Consider the following 22,829-nt stretch of genomic DNA (forward strand, 5'->3'; position numbering starts at 1 on the left):
AATCTTGTAGTGAATTTTCATAGCTACAACATTTCTTCTAGTTCCACTTCGATAGGACTTACGGTTTGCAAGCAATGTGGTGAAAACCTAAAATACCCTTAAAAATGTCAACTTGAATGGCGATTTTTTATTTTTTGATTTTTCTCATCTATGACCATTGTGGTTTCAAAATCACCAAAAACTTCCTAGGTGTAAGCACCGTCCATTTAAATTTGGTTCAAGAGCACCGTGTTGTATAAACAAGTAAAAAAGTATCAGTCGCCTTTGCCGACAGAGATATACTTTCAGTCTATATGAATTGAAACTTTCATCTACGGAAAGATGAAGAAATTTGAACTTGCCGACAAAAATGAGGATTAGGATTAAAGTTCAAAAGTGTTGCGGAGGAGGTACTTCAAGGAATGGATCCTATTTTGGGAAACATATCGAGCCCTTCCCGCGAAAAAGATGTAAGCGACATTTTTTCGATTTTCGTTTTTTTACGGAAATCGATAAAGAATATTCCAACACCTCATCTCCCAAATTTTTGGAACTCTGCCATGTACCGTTACGAAATTAGAGCAAAAACAATTTTGATGTAAGCGCCATTTTTGTTTGATTACATTTTTTTTGGTGACAGCGAATTGTCGCTTACATCAAAATTGCACATTTACATACCATGTCGTTATTCGACTATATTACAAGAAATACGTTTTAATCTTATAATACTTCGAATAAATACTTGCTATAAAAGTAAGTTACTTTGTTTTTAAATTGTAGATGTGAATTATACTAAAAATTATTTGTTTCAAATAATTTTTTTTTAATGTAACCGCCACTTCTTAATGTAATAGTCTGATTGCATGACAGCGAAAAAGATGTAAGCGACACAAATTACCGTTATATTGAAGATATTCCACAAATGATTTATTTTTTTAATAAATAGGATTTAGTAACGGAACTATACCAAAATTTAATAAAAAAATTTGGCTAGATCAAAAGATATTCAATAAAAACCGTCTCCTGTAAAATTTGCTTTTTGTCGCTTACACCTTTTTCGCGGGAAGGGCTCGATATATTTTCGATAGATATTGCGCCCACTAGTCATTAGGCAGCGGAATTTTATGCAACCCCTATTTTTGGTGCGATTCATGTCAAATTTTGGGACTGGACATATTTTTGGCTTCTGATTAAATTGCAATCGAAACATATGACATATGCAAAATTATACAAAATGCATAAATTTTGCATATGCAAAAAATAGTATTTGCAAATGCAATATTTTTGCATTTTACATATTTTCTTATGCAACAAATATTTCAATAATAATTACAAAAATGTTTGTATGTAAAATTTTTCTGTTTAAAATTCTCTTCAGACAAGTCAATCAAATAGAGAAAAAACCATGGCCATAACCTTCAAATGACCGAAAATCGGAAGGTATCATTCTATGGGGGCTATATGGAGGTTTCAGGTGGAAAGTTTTATATCCCAAAGGAAGATTCAATCCCAATTTTCAGCCATATTCGGAGGGATATTACAAAATTTCAATCATTTCCGTATGATATTGAGGCCACAACCTTCAAAATACAGAATATCGGGAAGTACCGTTATATGGGGTCTTTATGAAGACGTGGACCTATACCGACAAACTTCAGGTCGAAAGTTGTATACCCCAAGGAAGACTTAATACCAAATTTTAGCTATTTGGGAGGCATATTGAGGCCACAACCTTCAAAATACCAGCAATCGGAAGGTACGGTTCTATGGGGCTATATGAAGACATGGACCTATACCGACAAATTTCAGGTGGAAAATGTCATACCCCCAACGAAGACTTAATACAACATTTCAGTCATTTCAGTGTCATATTGAGGCCACGACCTTAAAAATATCGGAAATCGGGAGGTACTGTTCTATGGGAGCTATATGAAGACGCGGACCTATGTGGACAAATTTTAGTTGTAAAGTTTCATACTCCCAACGAAGACTTAATATCAAATTTCAGCCATATCGGTGGGAAATTCAGGCCACAAATCCTTGTTTATGGGTTTGCATATGCTCATTTTATGCAAATATGTTAAAAAATATGTCAAAATATTTAAGATAAGCAAATTATGCAGAAATTTATGCGTCGATTTCGTTTTATTTTGTCATAAAACTAGTTTCTGTCCAATCAGATTTTCGACCATCCTAACCCTATATGCATTTGCGTAGGATTCCGCTGACAAGTCATCATATAACTTTTGGACCAGTATGCCAGGAAGCATGGACTTGTCCACGTAAAACATAATATAGCTGTAAACAGGACCACTGTATATATTTCCAAAAGATCTTCACTTAGACAAAAATGTTGAACTTTTGTGGGGTAGGTACCCTAAGGAGAGGACCAATATGGACCATTTTAGTAGTTAAACTAAATTTGCAGAAAATTTTAGAAGATCCACCACTATGTTTTGACAAAATATGACGAATGCACAATTTTGGACCAAGTATATTGATCAGTTAGAGGGTTATCGTGTCATATGGGTTTTTAAAAGAAGTATGGACTTGCACCTTAAAAAACTTTTACCGTCGGCGAATGTAAATTGCTTCAACAATCAAAGTGATTCGAGAGCAGGTCTTAATGTGAGCTTATCGGTAAGTACCCGAAGAAATGGACAAATATGGTCCCTATACGAACCTGATCTATATCTGGTAGATATATTAAAATGTGTAATGTATGGGCTAAATCGGTCACTCTCTTGAAGAGTTATCGTTCGCACAATTTTTTCGAACAGTTTTAAACTTTTATGGGGAAGGTACCTGAAGGAGTGGACCGATATGGTTTATCTTTGAACATAAACTAAGTTTAGACAAAATATTACGAAGGCTAAATTTTACACTGAATCGGCAGGTCCGTTCGAGAGTTATCTTGCGCTCCAACCACTACACGCGGTATCATAGGAGGTTTATGCATTTCTCAGGTTATTTTCTCAGGAAGTATGGAATTGCCCCTGATAAAACTTGTATCGTCATAAGGGAACTTTTCCGAAATTTTGTGTGGGAAGTACCCAAGGAGTATATATTGGAACATCATCTAAGTCTGGTAGAAATTTTACGATGTGCAAAGTATGGACCCAATTGGAGGGACATGGCTAAATCAACTCCAAATTATCTGAAACGGATTTCGTCCTAACATACTTGGGGTCTAAAACCATTATTTCGAGGAGCCACATTTTGTCCGTATGAAAGTGTATATACCCTTGTTAGCATAAACGCTGAGGGTATAAAAATACCAAAGGAATTTAGAAATAGCTTTCGGCGATTTTTACAGAATCTATCAATGAAAGATAGACCAATATTACATAACTTGTTACCAAAGGTAGCACAAAAACTTCAAGACCCCGTACGCCATTGTAGTTTACATCAATTAAAAAAACTGAGAATTTCTATATCGAGCGAAAGGTCAAGAGTTGGTTTTTCTATATGCGTTATCGTAATTTTTCGGAATATGTCCCCCAGAATTTAAATTTAGAACCAACAATTATATTTGGATATATTCTCACAAAAATATGGCCAGTTTCACCTGCCAGACACAATCCGATCATTTGTCAAAATTACTGGCATTTTCTTTGACCAAAACTTTTTCCTCGTGCAAAAATTCGACATTATTAAAAATAACTGCGACTTCTAGAGTGGTTATGGTTAGACTACACACAACTAAAACTGTGGAATCCATGTATATACTATGCTGTAACTCTGTTATCTGACCACGTACAGCAACATAATTGACATCAATGGAAAGGTCGAGATATCTTCCAAAAAAAGGGTGTTTTTTTAAGCTAGATAGAACTTTAAATTGTAAAAAAGTAACACAAAAAATTAAATTTTGATGAAACTTTTTTTATTTGTTTCAGTATACTCTGACAAATCATCATGAATAGATTCACGCTTGAACAACGCTACGAAATTATCCAAATTTACTTTGAAAATCAGTCGTCGATTCGCGCAACTTATAGACGACTTCGTCATTTGTATGGCGTACATAATCGTCCATCTGAACAAGCCATTCGTTGAACTGTGGATAGATTTAATAAGCAAAATTGCCGCATATGGAGTGAGACCAATCCACAAGAGACCCTACAGACTCCATTACATCCAGAAAAATGCACCGTATGGTGCGGTTTTCACGCTGGTGGCATCATCGGACCTTATTTCTTCAAAAATGAGGCCGGAGCTCGCGTTATGGTCAATGGAGATCGTAACCGCACCATGATCAATGATTTTTTGTTTGAAAATATGGATGACATTGATCCGGAGGAGATGTGGTTTCAACAGGATGGCGCTACGTGCCATACGGCGAACGCAATTATCGACTTATTGAAATCAAAATTTGGCGATAAGTTGATTTCGAGAAGTGGACCTGTCAATTGGCCTCCAAGGTCGTGCGATTTGACACCTCTCGATTATTTCCTGTGGGGCTACGTGAAGTCAATGGTTTATGCTGATAAACCAGCAACAATTGATGCCTTGGAGGCCAGCATTGTTCGTGTTATTCGTGACATACGGCCAGCAGTGCTCGAAAAAGTGGCCAAAAATTGGACGTCCAAGAACAGCCGCGGTGCCCATATGCCCGAAATCATTTTCAAATATTAATGTCACGTATTGATCTTTCGAATAAAAAAAATTTGATTACAATTTAATTTTTTGTGTTATGTTTTACAATTCCAAGTTCTATCGGGCTTAAAAAAACACCCAACTCACTTAGGCGGAGTGTGTCTACCAGAAATAAAGATATAAGATATATATTAAATATTTTACCAATTTTCATAAAAAAGTTTCAGTCCATTTTAACCCCTAAATACTATCTGATCATCATATTTAATTGCACCGATCATGTGCGGTATAAACCTAACTCGCTGCATGGAAGAAATACCTGCAGCACTACCAAAATATCTTTATATATGTATATATACATATATTCACACAAATACCAGAAGGAACATGGAAGACTTCGCAATCATAGAAATAAATTCCGCGGAAATCTAGTGCCAAGGGGAAGTGGTGCAGGGTATCCCATGGTCGACCAAGTCCGACTATAGCCCTTTTTACTTGTTTTCATTTTTGGGCTTTGTTTTTAAACTGCGCATTTAGACCAATGTTGCTATTTCACAACAGATTTTTTGTGTGCTTATGGCAGTGCCAAAGTAGTCGATGTCTTGACCTACTTCGAAATTTAAAGTACCAACTTCCGAGTTTGGTGTACGTATTGCGCCAGACCTACTTAAGTAGATCCTCTTTCGATTATTTTAATGTTATCAGTTGCTTATTTTTCTGATCGACCCACGATGTCGTCAGCATCAGCACCTAACATATGGTTATTGGTGTAAACTGCATCATTTCCTTTAACTTTTACATCTCCTACAACCTTTTTAACAGGATGTTGATCAGGCGATTGATGGTCTCCTTGTCTGAAACATCTTAAGGCCGAATGAGCCTTGCGGGATACCAAATTCAGACATAGTTAAAACCACATTGATATGACCCAATTATTTCATTGACTGTAGCCTTTAGTTGTGCTTGCACTATCCCAGTCTTAAACAACTAGGCTGATAAACAATCCACTTCCACATCCTTATTACACCATCCGCCATACTATATTTAGTATATTAAGTTTGGGTTTCCGTTTGCAACGCAATGAAATAATCATTTGCTACCCTATAGAAATTCTTGATAAGAATACAATTCTGAGTAGATCTAGATCTTGGAATATATCTCATAAAACAGTTCCTCCGGATATAAGGTATTTTCAGGATTTTAGTTGCATATTTGTTCCGAACTAGCTGTAATTTGTCATTTGAGGTTCCTAGAGGCCACAAAACTTCCCATCCATGTCCATGTTTTGGTATACCTCCCGATTTTCGGATTTCCGGTGTTTTGATGATTTAGCTACAATTTTAAACAGAAACATTTTCTACACTAAAAATTGTCAACAGAGTTCCATATAACGATACCTCGCGATTGCAGCTGTGTTTAGTAGCTCAGATACATTTGTTGAACGAACTACCTGTAATTTACCATTTGAGGTTCCCGTAGGCCACAAAACTTCCCCATCAAAAATTTTCAACATATATCCACGCTTTGATGTAGGCCCTATTTTAAAAAGATAATTTGGGGTATCCGTGGTCATTAAATACCTTCACCTAAAATTCTGGACAGGAAAGAAAACTAATTATTCGAATATAGTTCAGAATATTTTATTGTTGTTCTTCTGCTGGTTTATTGCTGTTTGTCCTCATTTTGGCTGGACACAATACACTCGATACCATCTACGGGGATTGGATGTGTGGCATCTTCGTGGTCTTCATTACTGCTGGACACTGACGTGTTGTACAAATTATCTTTCCATATTCTGAGAACACTATCTGTTTTTATTACTCGATTTCCTTGAGCCTTCTTAAAACACCAAAAGCATCAGTTTGATTTTTCACTTTTTGATAGAATTTCCAGACATCATTGTAAATTCTGTACATATCTATTTTTCACACAAACGCATTTCCATTTCTCTGCTTTTACAGCTGAAAAACGTTCTCCCTATCCCTTTCTCCCGATAGTTCTTCTCAGTAAAGCCCCGGAGGTAATTATTAAAGTAATTTGGTTGTTTGTTTATGACCTGGTGACTTCTACGTGATCTTATGTATGTCGGTATATCTAAACCTAGTGCTGTTTCACTTTGGATGCAAATTTTACCGACAGTTGAGCCAAAGATATTCTCCTTTGCAATTATTACATTCAAGTCTTTAAAGGCATTTTTCTTCGTCCAAAAACTTGTCTACGTAAAATTTCCTATAAGGTCTGATTTTTAAGGTTTTAGATATTATTTACAACCGAAAATAAGGTAATTGTGATTTTTTACCTAATGCGAGGTATATAAGTCTCACTTTATTTCCACCTGAAATTAAATTACTATGTCAAATTATTTGAAACAAAAAAATCTTCCTCATTGGTAGTGTTTCATTAGCACACATTTTCGTTTCGACATACAGAAACAGGCTGTTATGTTGTGTCCAAACGTATAATGGTTTGTATGATTGTCATATATTATTTAATAACAAACATACGCCACCTGATACTGCGAAGTCATGTTTCTTGTAATCAAATCTGTAGGTATATTGCATTACTTATAAATATAAGTAATATTGCAATACAAAAAATAGTTTTAACAAATCCTTCCCCACCAACCAAATAATCGGATTGCTGTGGGCACTCCAGCGTATGAATGATATTAAAAATAATATTTTCATAAGCTGGCAATATGTATGTGATGATGAACTTTTTAGTTCATTTCCTTTACAAAGATGCAATATTTTGCGATACTAAACTTTGTTTTATTTTATTGTTATAAGAATATAAAATCTCTTTTCAATTAATATTTATTATTTGTTTTTTTTTCTTTTCTCGTTGCAGGTTTAAATTTAAGTAGAGGGTAGAGAGCAACTCTGGAAAAAAGAGGAACAAAATTCAATAGTCAATAAAAAAACAAATTATATGTGAAAAGGATAACTAACAAAAACCACACATACCCACACACAAATAAATATGTAGAAATGAAAAGGAGAAAATAACTATAACAGCTACCAATAAATATTTATTTATAACCAATAACTGCCATTGTAACGAACAAAAAAAAAAACAAATATAATTTTCAATTTCAAATAAGAAGAAAACGAAAAAAAAACAATACTGCAACAACAGAAATTACAACAAAAAAGCTGCCACCACCAATAATAGTAATTTACAAAATAATAAAAACAAACGAAAACTACAGTTAAAACGAAAATAAAGACTCCCCCAACAAACAAATAAATGGAAAAAATAACATAACCTCAACTTTTGGGCAAAATGATTATAATTGCAAGTCCGTAAGCTGATCAAGTTGCAAACGTAACAATTGAATTGAGAGATAGTCGTACTGCCACTACACCAACGGCCAAGTGGCAATCAATCAATTTTGGATTATCGTTACCGCCCGCCACCCCCGCCAGAGTAGAGTATCGCCATGAAATGTTGAGTAAATGGACGATTATTATCTTGTACTACAAAATGCTTCGCAACGCCAAGGTCCCGTATAACAACTACAACAACAACGTATAACGACCCTTGGAGCCATTTCTTACACATTTCATTTTCGGTTCTGTGTTTCGTTCCTTCTTCGTTGTTCGTTCGATTAAGTCAAGACGCAGCAGTTAGCAGACACAGCAGCACCAGCAGCCGGAGACTTTCTTAAGAAACTACAAATGAATGAATCCACGAATGTTTGTGCAACACGAGGACAACATACAATAACGGCGACGACGACGACAACCCAACTCGTGGCTGGTGCACCCTCATCAGCAGCTGCAGCAGCCATAGTAGTGAGTTACTTAAACAAGGGTGCCTACGGGGCCTTAGACACAGCCCGAGTGCTAGCTGAGGCGGTGATAGCTGTAACAGCAGCACAATTAATTGCGGCACCTTTAGCTTTTAACACAAAAACTGCACATCACCATCAACTGTGGAAATACCTAAGGTATCGGCAACAGCAGCAACAACAACAACACCAAAGGAGTAGTAAAAAGCACTGCAGCTTCAAGGCCTGGCTTGCATGTAGTAGCATTTGTTGTTGCCACACTGCGCCGCTGTATTTTAGCTTCAGATAGCAAAACGCATACCAACGACGTTAAGGCGTTCGTCTTCATTCTTTCAGGAACAAGCAAGCAACCAAACAAAAACCAACACATAACTCACCATAGTTATTTACGCACAGAACTACACACACAGCCCGCCACCCACCAGCACCCCTCACTCACACTGCTACCTACCAAAATTTACCAACTGCCTTTTTGCCAAACAAAAATTTAGTCGTCCATCATTGGGACTTACACAAAACCCCAAAGGAAAGTCCACCAAAAAAACAGAGCGAGCACGAAAAGGGAAACTTAAGCTGCCAAGACAAACGTCCCTAATTGCTGGGGAGAAAAAAAAAGGAAACGAGAAGAAGAAAAACACCAAGGAAACGAACTGAATTGTTACGGATTTTGCATAATTAACGTGGAGGCGAACAACAACAAAAGCAGCAACCAAAACGCCTGATCTCTCTCTCTTGTGTATGAGACTGAAATGACAGCCATTGTTGCCATTGCATCTTTAGTAACGGCTTTCAACTATTTTTCTGGAAAATTATTACCCAATACTCTGCTCTAAAACTCTGCTCAATTTGATAATAACACCCAACAACAACAAAGAAATCTAACAACTCTTTCAAGCTCTATTTCTTAAACTCTACATCCTTCAAAAACGGCCCATCAACGGCATCAAAACCAAAAAAAAACTAACGAATTTTTTTGCTTTAGGCTTAAGGATTAGCGTCGAAAAAAGGACTCAAGCGGCCGTCATCAACAGCAGCAGCAACCCCAACAACGAAGGTGTAATTCAAAGACAACCAAACAAACAACCATTCTCATCATAACCACCACCAACCATCAAACGACGACGACTAACGTCATCAACAGCAAGCATCACATCAACAACAACAACTACAACAACCATAGAACCGCGCCGCCCCCACACACACAAAAACAAGTTCAACTTGATCTTTTGTTTTGCATTTACAAGGAGGCACCATACAAAACTCACAAAAGGGGAAATGAGATGAAGTGGTTTCAAGTGGCATTAGATATGATTCTTGTGCTTTCATTCATATCAAGTAAGTACTAAAGACACTCTAATACTAATACTATTACAACAACAATAATAATACAAATAAAGAGAAGAACTACAACTATAAATGGAAATCCAACGACTACAACTAGGATTTGGTGATGCATATCATCACCATCACAAACGACATTGGACGGTTCATAGTTTGGCATTTTCTTTTTTAGATATTTTTAGCAGCAAACATTGGTTTAAATTTGAACAATTGTAAAAACTATTTTATGATTTAGTCCAAATATTTTTGACGGATGATTATATATTTTATGATTTTTTTATGCGATTGTAATTTTGAACGTGTGTTATTTGGGCTTATAACACTGTGCAATAAGATTTTTGGACGGTGGAAAATTATTTTGGGTATGAAAGCCCTTGCTTAAGTGTATTAATTTTTGATTGACCCCTATTATGCTTTACAAATTTAAAGCGTGTTTCTTCGTCTTATATATAAAATCAATGTTTGTTTTTTTTTTTTTTTTGTATAGGCTCAAAAATGGTAAACTGATTTTCCTGACATTTGCAGAGAATGTACAGAGATAGGCCCTGGTGAAAATGGGATACGTATTTTGTTGATTACACTGTGTGTAATTTTTTGAGTCATGTTTTATTAGCCATATTCTGACTCCACAGTTTGATGGAACACCAACAATGAGAAGACACTTGTCTTGCCGTTTTTTCGTATCTCATCAACTTTCGCGGTTATAGGCCTCCAAAGGTTTGAGGCTTTGATGTAAAAAGGGTCATTTAGTCAGGACTATATCTTCCAAACCATAAGGAAATTTTAATTTATCTCAGAGTCAAAGTTGTAGCTCTTGTCGTAAAGAACAAAAATTGTGAACACATATAATCCATCAAACTTCATCTGCAAGGTCAATATCACCATGGTCAAATTTCTTTTAAATTTGTTTTTTTTTTAATTTTTTTATACACCTATCAAACCGATCAAATTTGAAGCAAACAACCAACTACAAAAATGTACCTCAGATCTCAATAAACATCTTTCTAGAATATACGAATTCTGCAGAAACGGATCTTAATGGTCAAAATAGCAAAAAAATTTTGATTTTTATCCTCTTTGCTCGGTTTCTGCTCCATAGTTACTAAACCGTTCAAAATTCAAGAAAACAATCTACCACACTAGTGTAGCAAAGGCATCACCAAACAACTTTCTCGAATATGCGAAATGTCTATGAACGGTTCTTAATGGTATAAATAGCACAAATCTTTTGAAAATATCAAATTTTTAAACTTTTTTCTCCGACTCTAGTCCAAAGATACGCAACCGCCCAAAAATTAAGGATACCGTCAACCACAAAAATGTACCTATGATTTCAATAAACAACTTTTTAGAACATATGAAGATTCTAGGAATGATTCTTACGGCTGAAATTCACGAACAATTAAATTTTTTTTAACATTCCCCCTGCTCAGTTTTGGAAATAACAAGCTGTTAAAAACTCAAGGAAATTTGAAAGGTTTGTTATTTACGGACCTGAACAGGAAATAATGATCCTAAAAGAATCGAATTTTGAGCTTGAAGAATCGTTCCTAGAATCTTCATTTGTTCTAGAAACTTGTTTGTTGAAATCTAAGGTACATTTTTGTAGTTATCTGTATCCTTAATTTTTGGGCGGTTGCGTATCTTTGGACCAGAGTCGGAGAAAAAGGTATAAAAATTGGATATTTTCAAAAGATTTGAGCTACTTTTACCATTTAGAACCGTTCATAGACATTTCGCATATTCCAGAAAGTTTTTTATTGAAGCCTTTGCTACACTATTGTGGTTGATTGTTTTCTTGACTTTTGAACGGTTTAATATCTATGGAGCAGAAGCCGAGAAAAGAGGATACAAATCGCAATTGTTTTGCTATTTTGACCATTAAGACCTGTTCCTTAAGAGTTCGTATATTCTAGAAAGATGTTTATTGAGATTTGATGTACATTTTTGTAGTTGGTTGTTTGCTTCAAATTTGATCGGTTCGATAGCTGTATAACAAAACTTGAGAAAAGAATTTAAAAGAAATTTGACCATGGCGATTTTGACCTTGCAGATGAAGTTTGATGGATTATATAAGTTCACAATTTTTGTTCTTTAAGACAAGGGCTACAACTTTGCCTCTGACATAAATTCAAATTTCCTAAGGGTTTGGATGATATAGTCCTGACTAAATGACCCTTTTTACATCAAAGCCTCAAACTTTGGAGGCCTATAACCGCGAATGTTGATGAGATACGAAAAACCGGCGAGAAACGTGTTCTTTTTTTTGTCACGCTGCATGTCAAAACATGGTTAATAATATTCGTGTTGTACAGTGTTATGGGTCCTATTTTTTGAAAAAGGTGTATTTACAAAAACTACGAATGCATCGGTTCTACAATTTATTTGCCAAATAATGATGTTAGTGTCTCAGACCTTACGTTAGGCCGGGGCGATTTGAAAACCTTAATGAGCCCTTCGCGTTTCTGATTCCTGGGATTGAACTGAGCAAAAAAGTCCACTGGACCATATATCTGCCGTGAAAATCGAGTCTCCCGATTTTGACTTTAAATTTTTTATTGACGTTTTTTGGATATTTGGGCATATAACAGCCAAACCATTGAAATTTTCGATTCAACACAAAGACAAAAATTGTAGCCAAGACAGTAATTAAGAACTCTCTAATACATCGCGAAAGCATTGGAACGCTCCTTCAGGCAGTTTGAGGGGTTTTCAGACTTAAACCACTATAACTTAGCCCTTTGTTAACCGATTTAAAAAACAAGTAAAAAAGTATCAGTCGGCTTTGCCGACAGAGATATACCCTCAGCCTGTGTATATTGAAACAATTTTTTTCCAAAAAACGCATGTATTTAGGGAGTTTTAAAAATGTTGGGCGTTTGAACTAACAAAAATGTTGATTAGGATTTAATATCAAAAGTTTTGCGGAGGAGATACTAAAAAGAATGGATCTCCAGCCACTACATATGGTATCATAGGGGTTTTTTAGAACTTCAGGGATGTTTGCTCAAGAAGTATGAAAATGCCCCTGAAACAACTTTTACCATCGCAATTGAGGCAGCAATGCAAGTTGCTTAAACAAAAATCAAAGTGATTCGAAAGCAGGTCTTAAAGTGAACATGTATCCGAAATTTTGAGTGGGAGGTACCGGATGGAGTGGACAAATATAGTCCATATTTGAACCTGATCTATATCTGGTAGATATATTAGGATGTGTAAAGTATGGACCAATTCGGCCACTTTCTTCAAGAGTTATCGTACGCACAATTTTCCGAACATTTTTGAACTTTTGTGGGGGAGGTACCTGAAGGAGTGGACCGATATGGCTTATCTTCGAACTTAAACTATGTTTGGACAAAATATTACTAAGGCCAAACTTTGGACCGAATCGGCAGACCTGTTCGAGAGTTATTTTGCCCCCCAACCTCCTCACACGGCGTCATAGGGGTTTTTTGCAACTTTCAGGCTATTTTCTCAGGAAGTATGGACTTGCCCCTGATGAAACTTATACCGTCGTATGGAGGGCAGCGAATACAAGTTGCTAAAGCAAAAATCAAAACGATTCGAGAGATGTTCCTAAACTGAACTTTTCCAAAATTTTGTGTGGGAGGTACCCGACGGAGTGGACCGATTGAGTCCATATTAAAACCTGATCTAAGTCTGGTACACGCTCCACGATGGGCAAAGTATGGACCAAATCGGTTACACCCTTCAAGAGTTATCGTGCGTACAAATTTTCCGAACATTTTCGAACTTTTGTGGGGGAGGTACCGGAAGGAGTGGACCGATATAGCTCATCTTCGAACTTAAACTAAGTTTGGACAAAATATTACGAAAGCCAAAATTTGAACCGAATCGGTTCATCCCTTCGAGAGTTATCGTGCGCTCCAGCCAGACAGACAGACAGACGGACATTGCTCAATCGACTCCAAATTGTCTGAAACACATTTCGTCCAAACATACTTGGGGTCTAAAACCATTATTTCGATGAGGCATATTTTGCCCGTATGAAAGTGTATATCAAGCTTTTTGTAGAAAATTAACTTATGTTGAAACTGAGGTATGGGGTATTGTAACTCGCGATCAGTTTTACTATACCATAACTTTTGACCGCATTTCGGCAAAATAAACTGTTTTAGCCCGATTCACCGAGGGGTTTCTTAAAATAATAATTTGAGCGGAAACTGTGGTCGTACTAATGTAAAAAAATCGGAAAAAATCGTTGAAATAAACGAGTTTCATTATGTTATTTTCCAATTAGTGGTTTTACAACACAATGTAGAGCTTAATGCTCAAAGGAGAAGTTAAAGAGCACACTTCAGAGTTGAAGTTTCTAATGTATGATTTTTTAATATATCCACTGTATCTACCTCAAACGGATGCTGACATTTTGAAACCTGAAAAATTGGGTTTTTTGAATTTTTGCTCTAATCGGGACGCGCAGCTCGATTTCCCTTAAAGCTTATTATTGGATTGTAGTACTCGCGATTTCGCATTTTTTAATGTATAACATGAGGATGTAGCCCTCACAAGATCACAGTAATCTGCGCATAAACACGAAATTTTTGTGCGTAAATTTTTCTCAAAATCCTATTTTTTTGGTTTAAAATTTACAAACGTCATTCGATTTCCGTGGAAACCCGCGTAAATTTAGTTTTTTTACGTTCTGAATCTATCAAGCCACGACGCGTAAAAATCCACCCACTAGATCGGCAGATATGATACCCCTCAAATTTCGAAAATTTGCAAAAAGTTATTTTGAAAATATCGCATATTAAAACGCGTTTTGGATGTGTCAATTCTACTTAAATAAATAGATCGATACGCGTGTTTAAACTGTGCGAAAACAGATATTTAAAAACTATCGTAAATCCAGAGATATAATAGATTTTTTCTAAAAATTGAGTGCGATGCTACATCCACGGTTCTTGATGGATCGCATTGAAACGGCATAGAATGATGTATTTTTTAATGGTGATTATTGAAATCGGATGCGCATAAAATGTAAATGAACTTCGCGGAAATTATGACCATTTTACTGTATATTTCACCCTTAATGCAGCAGATGCTACATCGTGGCCGCCAAATAGAATTTGACAAACTGTACATCAAATAAAAGGGATTGATTCGCTGTGTTGGAAAATCGGATGCGCATCATGTTATTTTCATAATTACGCGGTTTATATGCGTCTCAAATGTTGTAATATTCAATATAACATTATTTTAACGTTATGCCACAATTGGAATTCCTTGTGATTTAATATAAGGTTCTAATAATATTATCCAATAGGACAACTATAAGCGAAAAAATTGTTACAACGGAATATAATCATTGTGGCGTGAAATTTTGACGAAAATGCCGAAGAACTCAAACATTGTTTCTCCAACTTTTCCTATAAAACCATAAAAAAATAAAATTAGAATAATATTATTTTAATTTTTTTTCGTAATATTTTCTTCGTATTTTTGCAAATAACATGAATACTATAGCTCCAACCCTCACAACTTAGGTTTCATTTTATTCCTCAAAATGTCTGGATGCTGTTATAATTTTTTATATATTTTTCGTAACTATGAGCGCTATTGTTTCAAAAATATGTTTGTAAATACGAGAAATTATGTAACAAATTTGATTTTTCGCGAATCCACTGAGACTTTGCGATTATTTTTTGCATCATCGCACAGGGTACGAATTCAGTTAACGATAATAGGATATAACAGCTAACTATATTAAGCCCCGATTTTTTTAGAATTTTTTCTAATTATCATAATTAAAACGGTCATATCTTTTGCGCGCAATGATCAATGTTAGTAACGAAAACAGATTTGGAATGCTGATTTTTTTCTTAATCTATGTACCAAAAATCATTGATGTAGTATCAAAATTTTTTTTTGATTTTTTTGAAATGGAAAAGACAATTTTAGACATTTTTCCTGATATACCCTTCATAGCCTAAAGGCTGAGGGTATAAATAATAAATTGTTCTAAAGATATTATTCACCCCTTTAAAAGGAAGAAGCATCACTAGAAGTCCGTTGTGAAAAAAGAAGATATGTCCGTTTAAATTTGAAAATGTAAGATATCCACATTTTCACTACTTTTATTGTTATAAAAAAAAATAAAACGGAGTTACCCAATCGAAATAAAGGCGTTTTCGTTGTCCATGGATCCCAACACGATAGAATTTTGCATCAGAACGCTTGAATAATTTTCTGGTCAAATTTTGTAGCACAATGTCATTTATCGACATTTTCCGAAAAGTTTGTTTTAAGGCCAAAACTGCCTGAAGGAGCGTTCCAATACTTTTGCTATGTATTAGGGAGTTTTCAATTACTGTCTTGGCTACAATTTTTGTCTTTGTGTTGAATCGAAAATTTCAATGGTTTGGCTGTTATATGCCAAAATATCCAAAAAACGTCAATAAAAAATTTAAAGTCAAAATCGGGAGGCTCCATTTTCACGGTGGATATATGGTCCAGTGGACTTTTTGCTCAGTTCAATCCCAGGAATCAGAAACGCGAAGGGCTCATTAAGGTTTTTTTCCTTCCACACAAATCGCCCCACCCTACCTAACGTGCTATTTGGTTTTGGCCCAAAAGTTTGTAACACATCGAAATAATGGTCGTAGTAAGTATATCAATCAAGTGGATCGTCGCGAAATGTTGGTGTTTGATAGGTGTCCCAGAGGGGAACAAGCCTATTGATTTTAGTGATGGTCGGATCATATTCATGGGTCGGAATGAACAACGAACTTCTGTGTAGAAAAAGTAAAAGGTTTTATTCTTATGCAAATATCTCCGCTTCTATAATCACTTTCTGAGTCGATTTATGCATGTCTGTCCGTCTGTCCATGTATTTTTGTTCGCAGCGTACAGATCGCACTTTTTTGTCAGATTCAGCTAAAAATTGGGGACTATAATTTTTTTAGCCATAGGAAGAACGCTATATATATTTTCGCCAGATTTCACGTATTTGCTGCACCATACACGCTATATACGTTTAATTTTGACTGAATTCGGTCTACAAATAAGTGTGCCAAATTATATCGAAATCGGATCAGATTTGGATATAGCTCCCATATATATTTTCGGCCGATTTTACGTACTTTCTGTACCACACACGCTATATATGTACGATTTCGATGAAATTTGGAATGTGTAACTGGCTGGCTGGTGCGCACGATAACTCTCGAACGGATCAATCGATTCGGTTCAAATTTTGGGTATCGAATATTTTGTCCAGATTCGATTTAAGTTCGAAGATGGGCCATATCGGTCCACTCCTTCAGGTACCTCCCCCACAAAAGTTCAAAAATGTTCGGAAAACTTGTCCGCACGATAATTCTTGAAGGGAGTAACCGAATTAGTCCATACTTTGCACATCGTGACATTTCTACCAGACATAGATGAGGTTCCAATATGGACCCTATTGGTTCACTCTTTCGGGTACCTCCCACACACAATTTTGCTTAAGTGCAGTTTAACGCCTGTTCTCGAATCGCTTTGATTTTTGTTGCAGCCACTTGTATTCACTACCCCCATTACGACGATATAATTTTTTTCAGGAGCAAGTCCATATATCCTCAGGAATCAGCACGAAAACTGCAAACAACCCATATAATACCATGTGTCGTAGTTGGAGTGCACGATAACTCTCGAACGGATCAACATATTTGGTTAAAATTTTGGGTCTTTCAATATTTTGTCCAAACTTAGTTTAAATTCGAAGATAGGCCATATCGGTCCACTCCTTCCGGTACCTCCCCCACAAAGGTTCAAAATTTTTCGCCAAGATTGTGGGCATGATAACTCTAGGAGGTAATAACCGAATTGAGCTAAACTTTGCTATTGGTAATATTAATTTCAGGCATAGATCGAGTTTTAATATGGACTATATCGGTCCACGCATGAGTACCTCCCACACAAAATTTGGAAAAAGTATAGTTTAACAACTCCTCTCTGATCTTATTAATTTGTGACGCAGCAGGTTGCACTTGCGGCCCATGTTACGACGTTGTAATTTTTTTCGTGGGAAAGTCCATACTTCCTGAGATAATGACCCAAAAAGGTCCAGAAAATCCTACCGGCACCACCTAAACTGGCTAATGTGTAAAATAACCCTTTGAGAGAGAAATCGATTTAGCTCAAACTTTGTAAATTGAAAAGTAAACTTGTAATATATGTATTTAAATTCAGAAAATTAAGTACAACATATTTAATTATATAGTCTGTAAGGAAAATATCCATAGACTAATAAAGAAAAAAATATTTCCTACAGATTTGTATTAGGTCCGAATATGTACTACATCGGATCACTCCTATGGGTACACCCTACCCAAACTTGAATTTTGTTGCAACATGTACTTTTTGCGGCCCTTTCCATCCTGGAAAAATTTCCCAACAGCTAAAAAACCTACAGAAGTATTGTGTTAACTTTTTTTCTTCGGGTACGTGGCTGAGGGTATATCTCTGTCGGCTCAGCTGACTGATACTTTCTAACTTGTTTTTTTTTTTTTTGGATTTGAACGATGATGATGAATATCACAACTTTGTACTATAGACAATTATACCTCCAGCCAAATTTCCTTTATAATTCTATTTGATTTTTTTGCGAGCACATATACGATTTTTATACCCTCAGCATTTATGCTAACGAGGGTATATACACTTTTATACGGGCAATTGTGACTCATCGAAATAATGGTTTAAACCCCAAGTATGTTTGGACGAAATTAATTTCAGACAATTTGGAGTCGATTTAGCAATGTCCGTCCGTCTGTACTTCCGTCTGTCTGGCTGGCTGGCTGGTGCGCACGATAACTCTCGAAGGGATTAACCGATTCGTTCCAAAATTTGACTTTCGTAATATTTTGACCAAACTTAGTTTAAGCTCGAATATGGATTATATCGGTCCACGCCTTCGGGTTTAAAAATGTTCGGAAAAATTGTGCGCATGATAACTCTTGAAGCGAGTGACCGATTTGGTCCATACTTTACACATCCTAATATATCTACCAGATATAGATTAGGTTCGAATATGGACTATATTTGTCCACTCCTTCGGGTACCTCCCACACAAAATTTCGGATAAGTTCACTTTAAGACCTACTCTCGAGTCATTTTGATTTTTGTTGAAGCAACTTGCATTCGCTGCCTCAATTACGAAGGCAAATTTTTTTTGGGGCAAGTCCATGCTTCTTGATAATACAGCCCGGAAGGAGTAAAAGAACCCCTATGGCACCATATGTTATGGCTGGAGAGCACGATAACTCTCGAACTGATCAACCGATTTGGTCCAAAATTTGGCCTTCGTCATATTTTGTCCAAACTTAGTTTCAGTTCAGTCGCATCTCCTAATATTTTGTCCAAATTTAGTTCTTTCTTCCCCATACAAAAGTTCATCATTTCCTTTGGAAATGCATATTGATGCTGTGCGTTGTTGTCCTGCTTACAGCGGTATAATGTTTTCCGTGGACAAGTCCATGCTTCCTTGCATACTGGTCCAAAATTTATACGATGACCCACTGAAATGACTATAGGGAGCGACGTCTATCAAAACGATATGACTCCCACAGTAAGATCCACTATGGACTATGTCGGTACATTTCTTTAGGTACCTCCTCCGTAACACTTTTGATCTTTAATCTTAATCCACATTTTTGTCCAAAAAGGACCACAAAAATCTGAAAATACCCTAAGTAAATTTGGAGATATCGAAAGCTGAAAGTTTCGATTCACATAGGCTGAGGGTATATGGTAATATTCAAAAAAGTTTTACAATCGTTGAAGTTGAGGTTCACCATTTAATAAGTCGCGAACTATTAATATATTTTATAAAATATGCATATATTTATAATAATTTAAGTGTTTTAGCCACGATCTCATAATATGGACCATAATAAATAATTTTCGTGGAAGCTGCGTTGGTGGTAATATAAAACAAGTAAAAAAGTATCAGTCGGCTTTGCCAACGGAGATATACCCTCAGCCTGTGTATATTGAAACAATTTTTTTCCCAAGAAACGTATGTATTTAGGGGGTTTTATAAATTTTGGGCGTTTGAACAGACAAAAATGTTGATTAGGATTAAAGATCAAAAGTTTTGCGGAGGAGATACTAAAAGGAATGGATCTCCAGCCACTACATATGGTGTCTATGGGGTTTTTACACCCTTCGGGCTGTTTCCTCAAGAAGTATGGACTTGCCCCTGAAACAAACTTTTACCATCGCAATTGAGGCAGCGAATGCAAGTTGCTTCAACAAAAATCAAAGTGATTCGATATCAGGTCTTAAAGTGAACTTATCCGAAATTTTGTGTGGGAGGTACCGGATGGAGTAGACAAATATACTCCATTTTTGGACCTGATCTATATCTGGTAGATATATTAGGATGCGTAAAGTATGGACCAATTCGGTCAGTCCCTTCAAGAGTTACCGTACGAACAATTTTTCCGAAATTTTTTTAACTTTTGTGGGGGAGGTACCTGAAGGAGTTGACCGATAAAGCTTATTTTCGAACATAAACTATGTTTGGACAAAATATTACTATGGTCAAATGTTGGACCGAATCGGCAGATCCGTTCTAGAGTTATCTTGCGCTCCAACCACCTCACACGGTGTCATAGGGATTTTTTGCAACTTTAATGATATTTTCTCCGGAAGTATGGACTTGCCCCTGATAAAACTTGTACCGTCGTATGAGGGGCAGTGAATACAAGTTGCTAAAACAAAAATCAAAGCGATTCGAGAGATGGTCCTAAACTGAACTTTTTTTTTGTGTGGGAGGTACCCGAAGGAGTGAACCGATTGAGTCCATATTGTAATCTTATCTAAGTCTGGTACATATTTCACGATGGGCAAAGTATGGACCAAATCGGTTAGTCGCTTCAAGAGTTATCGTGCGCACAAACTTTCAGAACATTTTCGAATTTTTGTGGGGGAGGTACCGGAAGGAGTGGACCGATATAGCCTATCTTCGAACTTAAACTAAGTTTGGGCAGAATGTTACGAGAGCCAAAACTTGAACCGAATCGGTTCATCCGTTCGAGAGTTATCGTGCGCTCCAGCTAGCCAGACAGACAGACGGACGCTCAATCGACTCCAAATTGTCTGAAACACATTTCGTCGAAACATACTTGGGGTCTAAAACCATTATTTCGATGAGGCACATTTTGCCGTATGAAAGTGTATATACCCTCGTTAGCATAAATGCTGAGGGTATAAAAAGAGTTTTGGAAGTTTTCAGTGCACATTTTCCACTGACAGTCAAGCGACTCAGGCTACACGAATAGAATCCAAATTCATCAAATATGTCAAGAAAACCAATTGGGTTTTTTGAAATCATTGTGGAGGGAAAGGTTGGAAATAAACAGCAAAAACGACTTGCTGTAAAAGCCTCGCGAAATAAACTGGATGCACAAATGTGTTTCGGACAAGCTGCCTGAAGTAATGGGTCCACATAGTCGATCTTAGGTCTAGATTTGGGAGTCCAATCTTGGGTACTTACCGCGCTCCCCAGTCATTTTATTAGATCTACGTATGATATTTTAGAGCCTAAGAATATTCAGGTTATGAAAATTTGGACGGGCATACTAAAAACATCCCCTCGTTGTAAACGGCATCACAAGGGCTACCTTCAGTAAAACTTTCACAAGAATTTTCTAAGAACAATTAAACTGCGTTTAAGTGAAAATTCTGAAAACTTTCCATTTTTATACCCTCAGCCTTTAGGCTAAGGAGGGTATATACACTTTGATACGATGAAAATGTGCCTCATCGAAATAATGGTTTTAGACCCCAAGTATGTTTGGACGAAATGTGTTTCAGACAATTTTGAGTCGATCTAGACATGTCCGTCCGTCTGTCTGTCTGTCTGTCCTGCTGGCTGGAGCGCACGATAACTCTCGAACGGATGAACCGATTCGGTTCAAATTTTGGCTTTCGTAATATTTTGCCCAAACTTATTTTAAGTTCGAAGATGAGCTACATCGGTCCACTCCTTCCGGTACCTCCCCCACAAAAGTTCGAAAATGTTCGGAAAGTTTGTGCGCGCGATAACTTTTGAAGGGAGTGACCGATTTGGTCCATACTTTGTATGGCGAAAACTTTCTACAAGAGTAATATGAGGTTCCAATATGGTCTCAATAGGTCCACTCCATCGGGTAGCTCCCACACAAAATTTCGGAAAAGTTCAGTTTAGGGCCATCTCTCGAATCGCTTTGATTTTTGCTTTAGCAACTTGTATTCACTGCCCTCCATACGACGGTACAAGTTTTATCAGGGGCAAGTCCATACTTCCTGAGAAAATAGCATAAAAGTTGCAAAAACCCCCTATGACACCGTGTGAGGTGGTTGGAGCGCAAGATAACTCTCGAACGGATCTGCCGATTCGGTCCAAAATATAGCCTTAGTAATATTTTGTCCAAACATAGTTTAAGTTTGAAGATAAGCCATATCGGTCCACTCCTTCAGGTACCTCCCCCACAAAAGTTCAAAAATGTTCGGAAAAATTGTTCGTACGGTAACTCTTGAAGGAAGTGGCCGAACTGGTCTATACCTTACACATCCTAATATATCTACCAGATATAGATCAGGTTCAAATATGAACTATATTTGTCCACTCCATTTGGTACCTCCCACACAAAATTTCGGATAAGTTCACTTTATGACCTAATAACGAATCACTTTGATTTTTATTGAAGCAACATGCATTCGCTGCCTCAATTACGATGGTAAAAGTTTTTTAAGGGCAAGTCCACACTTCTTGGGCAAACAGCCTGTATGTGTAGTATGGCTGGAGATCCACTTCCATAACGGTCAATGTCGATCCATTCCTTTTTTGTATGTCCTCCGCAAAACTTTTGATCTTTAATCATTATCAACATTTTTGTCGGTTCAAACGCCCAAAATTTTTAAAACCCCCTAAATACATACGTATTTTGGGAAAAATTGTTTCAATATAAACAGGCTGAGGGTATATCTCTGTCGGCAAAGCCGACTGATACTTTTTTACTTGTTAAATACGATTTAAGTTTGAGACAAATAATGCGAAGTATAAATGTTGAACCAATCTTAGTCATTCTTTTTGATAGTTAGCCATTTTAGTAAGACGCGGACT

General features: G+C 36.5%; 1 protein-coding gene across 1 annotated transcript in view; it reads left to right on the forward strand.

Moving 5' to 3' along the window:
- The window catches only part of nAChRalpha3 (nicotinic Acetylcholine Receptor alpha3), a 548,368-nt gene that overhangs the window by 268,263 nt on the left and 257,276 nt on the right, over window positions 1–22,829 (forward strand). Inside the window, exon 3 of the mRNA XM_073977740.1 lies at window positions 7,429–9,706. Coding sequence (XP_073833841.1) covers window positions 9,652–9,706 — 55 coding nt within the window. The 5' untranslated portion in view covers window positions 7,429–9,651. The remainder of the gene's footprint in view (window positions 1–7,428; window positions 9,707–22,829) is intronic.

The sequence above is a fragment of the Musca autumnalis genome, unplaced genomic scaffold, assembly GCF_047663935.1.
Source record: "Musca autumnalis isolate F117 unplaced genomic scaffold, ASM4766393v1 scaffold_3, whole genome shotgun sequence".
In the NCBI taxonomy this organism is placed as follows: Eukaryota; Metazoa; Arthropoda; class Insecta; order Diptera; family Muscidae; genus Musca; species Musca autumnalis.